This window comes from Patiria miniata, unplaced genomic scaffold, assembly GCF_015706575.1.
Source record: "Patiria miniata isolate m_02_andy unplaced genomic scaffold, ASM1570657v1 HiC_scaffold_28, whole genome shotgun sequence".
Classification (NCBI taxonomy): domain Eukaryota; kingdom Metazoa; phylum Echinodermata; class Asteroidea; order Valvatida; family Asterinidae; genus Patiria; species Patiria miniata.
In genome coordinates this window covers 5,519,223-5,532,645 of record NW_024037067.1, presented here as the reverse complement: position 1 = coordinate 5,532,645, position 13,423 = coordinate 5,519,223, and the positions used below count along the sequence as shown (strand labels likewise).

General features: G+C 39.2%; 2 protein-coding genes and 1 long non-coding RNA gene across 3 annotated transcripts in view; 1 reads left to right on the top strand and 2 right to left on the bottom strand.

Annotated features, from left to right (window-relative positions):
- Positions 1-5,415: 5,415 nt before the first annotated feature.
- On the bottom strand, positions 5,416-7,950 carry LOC119734704. The gene is made up of 2 exons (XM_038208244.1): positions 7,164-7,950; positions 5,416-6,924 (listed from the first exon to the last, which is right to left on the bottom strand). The coding sequence occupies exon 2, from the start codon at positions 6,459-6,461 to the stop codon at positions 5,643-5,645; it is 819 nt and encodes a 272-aa protein (XP_038064172.1). The 5' UTR covers positions 6,462-6,924; positions 7,164-7,950; the 3' UTR covers positions 5,416-5,642.
- Positions 7,951-8,853: 903 nt separating this feature from the next.
- On the bottom strand, positions 8,854-10,290 carry LOC119734705. The gene is made up of 2 exons (XR_005272095.1): positions 10,127-10,290; positions 8,854-9,425 (listed from the first exon to the last, which is right to left on the bottom strand). It is a non-coding gene; the product is annotated as an uncharacterized LOC119734705 (long non-coding RNA).
- Positions 10,291-12,770: 2,480 nt separating this feature from the next.
- Positions 12,771-13,423, top strand: part of LOC119735080 (ATP-binding cassette sub-family A member 5-like) — a 35,314-nt gene continuing 34,661 nt past the window's right edge. The window contains exon 1 of the mRNA XM_038208773.1: positions 12,771-12,812. Coding sequence (XP_038064701.1) covers positions 12,771-12,812 — 42 coding nt within the window. The remainder of the gene's footprint in view (positions 12,813-13,423) is intronic.

Below are 13,423 nucleotides of genomic sequence, written 5' to 3'. Positions count from 1 at the left end.
CAGTCAAAGCATGGCTATATCAAATCAACAAGGGAATTCTTAAACTGTTGAAAACAGTCACTTGATTGATTTTGACTGTTGTGATGGTGTAGCTGAATTTGTCAGCCAGAAAGCCTGGGAGGGTTAATTTATTGTGTCCTGCGTAAATGTCAATTCTTGCAGTTGCACAAATTTAGCTCTTCATGGGTGTGAAATCTCGGGAAAAAAATACAGTTATTTATTTGTAGATAATAGTAATATGTGCTGATTATGTTTCACACTTTGAGTAAAAGTAGGTCCACTACCAACAATATTCATATGCATCAGTCTTTGTACATATAACAAACACAATAAAAATGAGATGTATATAAACAAATTACCCCCCCCCCCAAAAAAAAATGTATATGAAAGAATAACCTTGTATTTTTTTTCTTTTTGGCACAGTTAAATCAATGATGCAATTTTTCAAGCATAGTTCAAATTTTGCATGAATTCGATTGTGAATAATGTATAATTTGGGAGATATAAGTTATTTTTTTACACAGAATTAAATGGAATTTGTTTTCGAAATAAAGCGTTCAGGTATATATCTTGCGTTTACTGTTGAAGTTTAATTACGCTGTAGGCCTAATGGTTGCACATTTTTGCTCAGTAGCTCTGCTAGCGACAAAGTGCATTCCCATTAGTTAAATAGGATGATAAATCGGCACGCAACATGATGTCACTGTTTGCACAAAAGTTATCATTAACCAGATTTGCCCCAGCTAAATTTCCTAGGTCAGTTAATTTGGCCCAGAATCTCGGGGTTCGCACCACTCCAGCCAGCAAAAGCAAATATGGGAAAACCTCATAATGCATGTGACCTGTTGCCATGGTGACAAAATGATAATTTTGATGATGAATACGAGCACATATACATAAATGGTAGTGCAGTTTGGGTAGATGTCGTTTGACGTTATGTACAAAGTGCAGTGGTTTTTTTTTTTAAATCTTTGGCTCTATATTTAAACCATTACCCCATAGGCCATGCGTGCCGAAATTTATTGTGTGCGGCCTAGCTATATACTAGCAATTGTTGTCATCGATCACATTGTGTGTAGCTATTCTGCATGCGAGTGTGCAACGATCGACATCCGACCTTGAAGAGACCGTTATTAATACACGAGTGCTACATACATAGATGGTAAGGATAGTTGCTGTATTAGACTTCATATATATGTGTTGTAATTAATATGCCTGCAATTATAGTTGTTGATTTATGTGTGTGGGTTTGGTATGCCTCCGCTGTGGGACAGTCCCAACAATAGTGTGGGAAATTCCTAAATAAAGTTGGGACGATCCTAACTGTAATTTGGATTGTCCCAACCATATGATGCCAAATGTAGGGGGGGGGGGGGCATCACAGATTCACTACAGTGGTGGCTCCAGGGGGCGCCCCCACTATAGTATCACAATTTGTCTCAAATAAGGCCATATTTCACTTGTGAGAGCCCTTCCGCCCCCCCCCCCTCCCTACAGCACAGCCTACATCTTACCCAGCATATTTTTTCCTGTCGGTGAGGGATGCCATTTTTGTAAATATTTCAGTAGTTTCATTGGAATCAATGGCAAGACACTTGGGCCAAAAAAAAAAGTCTCCGGTTTCTGGTATGCGCGCGCGTCGCCGCAGCCATGCGCGTCGGCAAAATGAAAAAGTTTTTTTTTCAATACAAGATGATGTCTCAAAACCGCCAAACTCACTGGTTTGACTGGAATCCTGCTGCTGCACAATTTTAACATGTTTTTAGATGGGGTTATGGTCGAGAATAAGCTTTATGTGGCCACTCTGGACTTCCATATATTTGCACTAAGTTTAGTCGGGCACCATTTGCAGTTATTGGCCGACATTTGAAGCCAAAAAAACAACCAAAAAAAACAGGTTAAAAAAAAAAAAAGCCGTGTCGCCGCACCACTTTTGGGGCAAGCTCCATACCAGAAACCGGAGACTTTTTTTTTTTGGCCTTAGGTTCTTGTTCTTTTTTTCCCCCTTAAATTAAAATTATCCCATTGATAAATTTGGAGAAGAAAATTAGTCAGTAAAAATGAGCATCTGTGGATTCGAACCAGGGATCTTTCTATCCCTAGCTCATCTCGCTATCCACTAGGCTACTTGTGGAAGCTCGACGAAAGCGGTTCTCTATAATGCTTTAAAGGAACTAGTTGACTAAATAACAACAATGCTGTTGATGTCATTGTTCTTTTCTCATGAATAAACACAATTTTCCCATTTAAACTACTGAATTATTCATGATATTGCTTCACCCGCCTATGAAACAACAGTTCGCTGCCTGGCACAACCTCAGGATCCGCCGTTGCATTATGTTTACTCAAAGGCTATTTATAAATACCACAGAAAAGTGCTGGTACTGGATGCTATAGCAATGAAATTATTAAGCGATCATAGCTATCGAGACATACCCTAAGACATGGGTGATGTCAGGCAGTGGTAAATTCTGATATTCTTGTTCATAAATCATGAGCGTGCATGCCAGTGTTTCAATTAGTTCCTTAGAGAAATATCATACTTGTTTGAAATTTGTTGAGTAACAAGAAATTCTTCCATGCATGTTCACTTGGAAATTGATTGGATAAGTGCACCTCTGTCCCAGAATACACTTTTTTCCCCTCACTTGTAAAGACCGAATTTCATGACTTTAGGCCTATTAGTTCATAGGATTCTACATCAAACAAAAATTACATTTGAAATTTGTTTCAAGTGAATAAAGGAAGGCACTGTGTACACCACCATCTTTTCCCAGAAAAAAATTGGTTAAAGTGGTCAGAAATTGCCTCAGATCGCACCATAGAGCACAGAGCATCTAGAATCAAAATTTCGGGGCCCTTAAGTGGGCCCCAAATACCTGATCGCCGTAATTTTTTGGACCCACTTTTTGGGGGACCAAAATTGTTTAAGGCCCCTCTCCAAACAAATTGTGTTCTTGATCTGCCCTTGCATGGTGTTAGTGTATACAAGTGAGATTTGCAGTATGTGGAATAATCTCTTTTGAGAAGAAGCAGCTCTGAAAAAAAAAACCGGTTGGTTGTGAAACTCGACATTTCGATCAGTACATGCTCTGATCGTCTTCAGGATCATCTTCTCCTGAAGAAGAGCATGCAGATCAGAATGTCGAGTTTCACAATCAACAGGTTCTGTTCTTTTCAGAACCATGCTTCTTCTCAAAAGAGATTATTCCACATGGTGGCACCGCAAACGTCACTGAATTATCGAACAAAGTTTTATTAAGATTTTAGTACCGATACTGCATGACTAAGCCTGCACAATACAATAGTATTATACAATAGTACTATATAATAATCATTAATTTATAGAGTTAATATTTTACAGATAACAGATGTGTTTTTCGTTCTTGTTTTTTTCAGTTGGGTGTAGCCGTTAAGACTTTAGATCTGATGTTAATCATTAGCTTTTTTTAAAGTGATTTATGTATTGCGGATATGAAATAGTTTATTTATATTTTTGATTTAACCGACAAGCATATCTGCATCTGCAAGTTAATATTGTACAGAGAGTGCACTTACATGGGAAATCATTCACCAATAGAGCTGTGTTTGTCTCTCGGTTTGTCCAACGCCCATGATTCAGACAGTATTTTGCAAAGGTAGCCTGAGAAGATAGAACGCCTTTTCGCAGAGCCAGAGAATTTTGTGACAGCTACATTTGTAAGGTTTTGAGGCGGGGAGTGATGTGATCAAATTGGATGTCAAAAATTTCATTATTTTTTTGAAAAAAAAATTACATTCAGATCATGCATGAAAAAGATTGTACCTTAACGTCAAGTGACTCGACACTTGTATCATTCTGGCTACAATGGATGCAGTTCCTGGTGGCCTATAGGTCTTATTCAAAGACGACCATCACTGTAGGAGAACTGCAACTGCGCATTTTACGCAATCAAGCATGCATTGCGCAGTGTTGAAAATTTTCCAAACACGCGCGCTTGTTGCTCAAAATGTGTTAAAAATACGACGCAGCCGATGCGCTTTGTGCAAGTTGAGGCTCAAAATGCCGATGCACGTGGCTGGTCTGTAGGAAATGACGTCCTTTGAGAGAGACCTATATTTGGCATAATATTGTCGTGTTTATGATCATGCCCCTTCCAATATTTAATATAAAAATACCACAGGAGGTTTCACATTGAGAAGAGGCATGCCACTTTACAAGAGATCTGTTTCCATATTTTTGAATTCACTCTGATCCTGGAGCCCCTGAACATTTTCTCCTAAGTGTTTTCAATCAGGTATGTATTTTATGGCAACACGGTGATATAGCTTTGGATTTTACCATTGTCGACGGGTAAATCTTAAAACATATATGGCCTTTGACTTGATTTTGTTTTCTTGATTTTGTTGCAGAAAGGTAACTGACTGCAGACAACTGTGTGAAAATGACGTCCTTCTGGCAACAGCTGTTGGTTCTCCTTTATCGCAACTTGCTGCTGAAGGGAAGAAACATCAAGCAGATTTTGCAGGTAAGAAATAAGGGGGAAAACCTGATATTTAGCTGTTGAATTCCAGCTATCAATATATGTACATTATGCGATTTGGGATTACATTTTTACTTGACTTTGCGTTTTGGATTGGTGACAACCTCGTCCCCAGGGTGTCGAGCAGTACGCGCCCACCACTACCTGCTCTCTCACCCTGGTATTAGATCATTTGCATGTGCAAGATTTTTGAACACGTATGCAAATGAGGAACAGTCTGTTGCCTGGATATGCGTTACACATTAGCGTTTGTTTTTGTATGCGGTGTCTGGGGTAAAAACAGAGTCAATTCGTAGCAGCGCGAGCACGGCGTGAGTTACGAAAACACGATTTTTGAAATCAAACTGTTACGATCTTATCGAGACAACATGCAGTATCTTATTTCATATTAATATTAGCAAATTGGAAAGGAATTTAGTATTTTCGAGAAGGCGTGGACGAATGATCGCGAAAACACGTACTGCACGTTGTGAAAAATAGCACCAAGTACACGATAAAAATCCATTACTAGCCAATTGCGGTATCCAATCAGGATACAGGAAGAAAGTTTCCTATCCAGGGTTTACTATTGGAAACGCGGTTGGAAATAAAGCAAGCACTGGGGACGAGGTTGGATTGGTGAATAAGTCTGTGTAATTCTTCTCAATTGTGAACAGTTAAGTAAATGTTTATACATGTATGCACCTTTCCCTTGGATTTGCTGATTTCTTTGTTTTTCAGTTCTAGATCTGGTATGTGATTTAAAATACAAACCCCAAAACAAACAAACAAAACAACCCAATTACCTTTTGACATCCTGTAAATCTTCTTTTCCTTTTTGTGTCTCATAAATTCCCAATTGCATACTTTACTGTGCATACTTTAATATTCATACTTGGATAATTTCAATGTATTTGTAAACGGGAAAAATGGACCGCTCGACTAAACTAAATAAAACTAAACGCTGGGGGAACTCACTTAAGAAAACTCAATTAATCTAATGATCGAATAGGGTAAAGACGCGAGGAAATGCAAGAAGTGGAACAGTGACTCAAAATGTAGGTTTCCTTAATAAACAAAAATAAGAAAAATAACTTTATTGATACTAAAGCAATGACCAAAAGCCAAACCAGTGTAACCTTAACCAAGACCAACACACAGTAAAACTATTAAACGAAACCCAGAATTGAAACAATTAAAAACACAGTGCCAAAGAAAGTTACAGATTAAAATCAAAATGGCTTTCAAACCTGTTAAATACTCCAGGTACTCTGGCTCTACCCGGTCTAGCCGATAGCACAAGGTACCTCCTCTCATCTCTAGGCTATCCCAAGAACGTAACAGCCTCTTAACTGCTCCTGGTTCCTTATCCATCTGATGAGGGCTAGGCTTTTGGCTAGTGGACTTCATTTCCACTACCCTTGTGTTGTCCTCGTCTCCCAGTTGCGCTATTAGTATAGCCTGAGGGGTAGCAGGTTGTACATCCCGAGGGGTAGCAGGTTGGGGTGACTTTCCCACCTCTGGAGTTGGCTCTTCCTGCTTCTTAAAAGATGAAGGGCTGTAGTACACTGTTGTCGGTTTGGACTGGCCATGAAACTCTCGCCATTGCCCCTGGCAACTTCTGGGATATTTACTGCTCCAAGCAGAACTCTTCCTCTGGCGCTGATGACCATCCATTTGCATCTGCAATTTCCGCAACAGTTCTCCTTGTTGTCGCTGCTGTGAGACAATCTCTTCAAGGAGACCCTTCACTGTTACAAGCAGGCTTGGATTACCGGGTTTCTCCATCAGATGGGATGTTCCCTCCTCTGACGATGTGTCAAACCTACATATCGGAAGCGCGGTCGAAATGGGCTCGATTTCTGGTTGGAGGACGTCCTCATCCCAACCAAATCCTGGGGGTGGGGAGACATATGGCGTCCCATCAGGCAAAATGATTGGACTCGGCCCTTCAACCATAGTGAAGTTAAAATGCTTCCAAACTCTGGCACTGGGTTTGACTGAAAACTAATGACTGTCCCTACTTCTGACACAACCTGGCTAAGTTCTAAAAGAACATAAACCCTACCCGGATTCTCCACCAAAAATGTAATCGGGAAAAATGGACCGCTCGACTAAACTAAATAAAACTAAACGCTGGGGGAACTCACTTAAGAAAACTCAATTAATCTAATGATCGAATAGGGTAAAGACGCGAGGAAATGCAAGAAGTGGAACAGTGACTCAAAATGTAGGTTTCCTCAATAAACAAAAATAAGAAAAATAACTTTATTGATACTAAAGCAATGACCAAAAGCCAAACCAGTGTAACCTTAACCAAGACCAACACACAGTAAAACTATTAAACGAAACCCAGAATTGAAACAATTAAAAACACAGTGCCAAAGAAAGTTACAGATTAAAATCAAAATGGCTTTCAAACCTGTTAAATAAAACAACAAAAAATACAATCGATTATAATACACTTCTTCAATCAAATTTAAGAAACACAAAGTCTTAAACATTGAATCCAAACTAAGTTTATAACAAAAGATACTTCCAAGTCCGATCTTTAAAATACAACTTTAGAAAATGAAATTCCAAAGAAATAAAGGAATAATATGATTGTCAAACTAATCAACTAATGAAACAACTAAATAATAAAACAAAGTTTAAGCTTACCGAGTCCATATAGCAGTAAGGTCTTGAAGCAGGCAAAACTTATAGAGTAAAAATCAAAGCTTGGGAAGGGAGAACAAGTGTGGGTGTTCCCCTTGCACTGCCAGTCTGCTAACTGAAGAACATGTACATTATAGAGGTGACCAACCACACTACCAAGGATTATGTAAGAGGGTTCATTGTTTATTACACGGGATTCCTAAGAAATTAACTAAGGGGGTGCTGGAAGAGCTTAAAGGGGAAATGTAAACAGTGGAAGGGCAATTAACTCTAACATCAACACAGGGTCTTTCTACACCTGCCACACTCGCCACTACTTAAACCCATTGTTGTCCTCAACAATGTTAAAATTACGCCAATGCAAACGAAAATGAAATTACAGCAAAAATAACAAAAAAGGAATCAACATTACAAAAATCAAGGCCAAAAATAAATAAGTCGTGCCATCTGTAGGATCTCTCGAAACCCCTCAATGTTGCATGCAATTTGCAGAATTATGTAAAACCTGCCACCTCATCGACTTGGGCAAAACCTCCAGGTACTCTGGCTCTACCCGGTCTAGCCGATAGCACAAGGTACCTCCTCTCATCTCTAGGCTATCCCAAGAACGTAACAGCCTCTTAACTGCTCCTGGTTCCTTATCCATCTGATGAGGGCTAGGCTTTTGGCTAGTGGACTTCATTTCCACTACCCTTGTGATGTCCTCGTCTCCCAGTTGCGCTGTTAATATAGCCTGAGGGGTAGCAGGTTGTACATCCCGAGGGGTAGCAGGTTTGGAGACTGGCAGTGAAGAGTTAATGAATTATGCCCATAGTGGTCACACAATTTTCGAGGATTCTAGTAATAGGTCTTGACACTCTCCTTGCGCCATTGCTAAGGATAGCAATGTATTTTAGTTGGCGAGTGTGTGGCAGGGCCACATAGTTAACTTGCATTAGCTTTTGGTTTTCAACATAGGAGTCCCTCCCCCTGACTTGCATACGCTTAGTTTGTGTTGTAGCCCTCTGAAGTTAATTAAGTAGAAGTTTATGACACAGTAAAATAATAGCAGTGCTGTAGGAGGATAGTAGTGTACGCCCCCTGGATAGAGTAAACATCCTGTCCAGAACAGAGACCCCCTTATCTGTGAGACCATGTGGTCCATGCCTCATTTTGCAGACTGGTAGAAGGCAGGGCAGCATCATTTAGTTTTGCTCTGCAGATTCCCTTGAAAATCTATGGCTTTTCTACCCTGAACGTTTGGTCTGCTGCTGGATTCGGTTGTTTAAGCTGTTGTTTTCGATTTATGACCTTCTTTTGATGCCGTATTGGTTTTAATTTTAGTTGGTTTTAAATCTTAGGTTTTTATTGTTGGTTTTAATTTTAAATCTTCGTTCTAGGTTTTAGTTGTTGGTGTCTTTATTTTTATCTGGTTTATGGTTTTTAGTTGGTTTATGGCTTGAAGTGATTGAGTTGTTTTTTTGTCTATTGGTTCGTGTCATTTTACATTTCTTAGTCTATTTTTGCTTCATTTACTTGGTTTCAGTTGTGATCATTATACTGAGTTTTTTTGGTTCATAGCAGTTTTTTATCTTTAGGGAAAGTAAAAGGTCATTTACATTTGTTTGGTTAGGAGAACATCAAGGTTGGTCAAGTGTCAGGTACAAAATCGGTTGTTCTTCGAGTCTCATAATTTTATTTTTGGTTTAGTTTGTTTTTTTAATTGTCGTTCAGGAGAAATAAATGCGTTCCAGTGATAGCTCTTGAATCTCTGTTTCTTTGCCAACTTAATTTTCCTCGCGATTTTCTAGAGATCCTAGGTCCAATCCCTTTGTTCCATTTTTCTGGGTTACATTTTTTTCTTTTAGCTGGCTAAGTTATATAAAAAACAGTGCGCTAGTACCCGGATTCTCCACCAAAAATGGTAAAAAAAATGTAACCGTGAAAAACGACACACTTGGGGGAACTCGCACAAACTAAGACTCTATGGGGATTAACTAACAAAACTAAACTAAACTCAGGATCTTTGAAGGGAACTGTCGCGAGGAAATTGAATTAATAGAGACCAGAGACCAATTCTAGATTTCTAACAAAAAAAGGACCAAAAAGAATTTATTCACAAGAACCTTAAACCAAAAACCAGAAACTAAAAGCAAAGAATAAAACCTAAAATCCAAAGACTAAACCAAAAAAAACCCGAAGAAATTGAGACTTAAACCCTAAAATCTAAAACCAACACAGTGTGAATAGTGGATCTTTCAAAGAACACTCAAGCAGGAATAAAGTCTGTAAACAAGAAAATACAAAAAGAGAAAACATATAAGGAAATGATCTAATGAATATTCATGATGTAATAAACAAGTTCTAAGATACAAAGGAAGTGGGAGACACTAATCCCCAAAGTGAAGGATTAGCAAGTAATAAAACACGTCCAGTAGCACCATCCTATACACAGGCCATGTGAGTTAAATGAGAACAAAGAAATTGCAATGAAAAGCTAAAGCACATATGGTGAAGAATTTAAGAAAATCTCTAAATCTAATACTAAGAAAATGTACAAGAAAAACATGAAAATCTAGAATGCAAATGAACTTTCAACCTTTCTTAGTAATAAAACAAGGCCAAAAAAATCTATCCTTAAGCAAAACCAAGGTTAGTGAAAATAAACAGAACTAAGAAACTTTTCTCAAAAGAACTCAAAAGAGACCGGTTTCATTGAAAAGACTAAAGCTTCCTTATTACAGTAGGAACAAATAAATCATCATGAAGAGAAGTAAAAACACTTGTGTCTTAAGTAAAATAATAAATGGAAACAAAATGAAACAAAAAGTTGTAAAAGAAAACTTCAAACTGGAGCTTCCTCAAAGATCTAAACTGACCAGAGTCAATTCAAAGCTAACAAACTTTCAAAAGAAAACTGAACTATATTTCTAATAATAATTATACATGATAAATGAAAAGTAGACAATATACAAAAGAAAACTCACCAATGACTCCAACAAGCAGACAAAACTAAGCAGGACAGGCACTCCAGTTAGGAGGAAAATATATTTGCATGTGACTTGTCTCTGCTGATCTGCTGGGTGAACTTAAGTGGCTTGACCATGCGGCAGCTTTTAGGGGGAACATGTGGGCTAAAGTAAACAAACAGGGGGTCACACTACTGAAAAGGGGGGGGGGGGAATCTTGAGTAACTAAAATGATTTCTTTTTGTTCTAAAGGGGAGCTACTCCTATTTAATACACTATACATTATGAAAACATACAACTAAAACTGGGCCCTGCCACATTCACGCCATCTTAAAATCATTGCTGTCCCCAGCAATGGCAAACAAAAAACTTTATACAATTAAAATGATTTCAACAAACACACGAAAAAAATATACAAAACACTTCAATAAATAATTAATGACAATGAACTAGCCGGCAATCAACCATACTGGTAGGACCCTTCCACATCCTGGAATTCAAGGGGAGGTGGGATGACACAAACATCTTCCACCATAGGGGCTGTCATCTCGTCACTGACATCTCGAAACCCGACTGGAGGGGGAACTCTGGTAGACATCCTCTCACAGTGTTGCCTCACTCGCTTCTTGTGTCGTCTCATGTACTCCATGGTTTCGTTATGGAGACCAGGCCAGAAGTACTGTCCTCTCACTAGATTTAGGACCTGTCCATGTCCACGTGTCTCCATGCTTTGATGCAAGCCGCGTAGTACTTCCTCTCTTAAGCTGCGGGGTAGTACCGGTACCATCAGAGTCTTGGCCTCGTCTTCACCTCGTCTGTAGAGAAGCAGGCCACTTCTTACTTCAAGACGATCCCAGACGTTCAGTAATCGCTGTACCGCTTTTGGTCGACGTGCCATCTTGCTCTGGCTCATCCTCTTAGGATTGGACAGCTTCTGTTCCACCACTCTCCTAATGGCTGGATCCTGTTGCTGTGCTTGGCGCAGACTTTGGCAACGTCCAATGCCTCCATTAATACCTTGGCTTAACTGGCCACTGGTTGGGGCGACGGTAGGAACTACTACTTGTCTTCGAGGGAGGACATGATGAGGGGCTTCTTCTTGACTCTTGGGTTCTTGCGTGTGGATGGAGACGGGGGAAACAAAGACTTGACTCTGCATGCTCATCCTCTGAAGCTGCCGCCCTTTGATAACTTGCGAGATGACCTCTTTCAGCATGTTGATTTGCCGAAACTGCTGGAGAATGACTTGCTGCATCTGAGCTTGGTGTTGCAGCAGCTCCAGGATGTGTAACTGTGGAGTCAGGATTCCAGTCATTGTGTACTCCTCAGACCCACCAATAACAACACTGTGTTGGTTTCGACTCTAAAATACTGACCACCAAAGACAGACCAAAAAACCTTTTAAAAATGCCTATAGTCCCTATTAAAACAATTCCTGGCTAAGTTCTAAAAACATATTCCCTACCCGGATTCTCCACCAAAAATGGTAAAAATGTAACCCAGAAAAATGGAACAAAGGGATTGGACCTAGGATCTCTAGAAAATCGCGAGGAAAATTAAGTTGGCAAAGAAACAGAGATTCAAGAGCTATCACTGGAACGCATTTATTTCTCCTGAACGACAATTAAAAAAACAAACTAAACCAAAAATAAAATTATGAGACTCGAAGAACAACCGATTTTGTACCTGACACTTGACCAACCTTGATGTTCTCCTAACCAAACAAATGTAAATGACCTTTTACTTTCCCTAAAGATAAAAAACTGCTATGAACCAAAAAACTCAGTATAATGATCACAACTGAAACTAAGTAAATGAAGCAAAAATAGACTAAGAAATGTAAAATGACACGAACCAATAGACAAAAAAAACAACTCAATCACTTCAAGCCATAAACCAACTAAAAACCATAAACCAGATAAAAATAAAGACACCAACAACTAAAACCTAGAACGAAGATTTAAAATTAAAACCAACAATAAAAACCTAAGATTTAAAACCAACTAAAATTAAAACCAATACAGCATCAAAAGAAGGTCATAAATCGAAAACAACAGCTTAAACAACCGAATCCAGCAGCAGACCAAACTTTCAGGGTAGAAAAGCCATAGATTTTCAAGGGAATCTGCAGAGCAAAACTAAATGATGCTGCCCTGCCTTCTACCAGTCTGCAAAATGAGGCATGGACCACATGGTCTCACAGATAAGGGGGTCTCTGTTCTGGACAGGATGTTTACTCTATCCAGGGGGCGTACACTACTATCCTCCTACAGCACTGCTATTATTTTACTGTGTCATAAACTTCTACTTAATTAACTTAAGAGGGCTACAACACAAACTAAGCGTATGCAAGTCAGGGGGAGGGACTCCTATGTTGAAAACCAAAAGCTAATGCAAGTTAACTATGTGGCCTTGCCACATATTCACGGTCAAGGGCAGATGCGAATGTGAAAATGGGGGGGGGGGGGGGGGGGGGGTTGACCTCAATTTAAAATGAAAGGTGCGAGGCTTTCCCTTTAATTTATCTCTCATTTTATTACTACTCACAAATCCACAGGGGAAATGGGATTTGGTAACTCTTCGTTTGGTTTAATTGCAGAAAAAAAGGGGAAAAAGCTATTGTCTTTTGTTGGTGTGGGGGGGGGGGGGGGAGAGGAGGGGCATGGACCTCCTCCCGCCCCCCTCCCCGTATCCACCCTTGTTCGTAGATCATCTTCTCGGAAATTTCACAATGTAACAATTACATTCAAAAATGAGTCATTAAAATAATAATTATATTCATCCATTCGTGTATAAAGTTAAATTTACATTAAAGGGAATATACATGTACAACATTTGCAAATATCAAAAAAAGAAAAAAGACTACCATATTATTGTGAAATACCTTACTGGACTGTAAGTTAATTTGACAGTCTAAAGCATCCTGTAAAATCATGGCACCTGGTGTGCAAGTTCATATTTTCAAGAAAAGTGGTATTTTCGTATCAATTTCCAACGCTGGTCGGCCGACCAGCATTGGAAAAACACTGGCTTTTTCCAAATAGTGCCCCCAATTTACCATATGTAGTTAGTCCGAATTTTGTTTGCAATCGATTGCACATCTATGAATGGGTACAAGCCTTCTAGACTGGCTCCCTGACCTTATAATTCCCTGACGTCTATAAATTGCTCCATTTCAATTTAATTGGGGTCAGGGAACCAGACTACAAGAGCATGATTGTTTTTCTTGGTTTTTCCGGAATCTACGAACACAAACCTTCAAGCAAGTCAGTATAACAATATTTGCTATAAAATACTAACCTCCCAAATCAACAA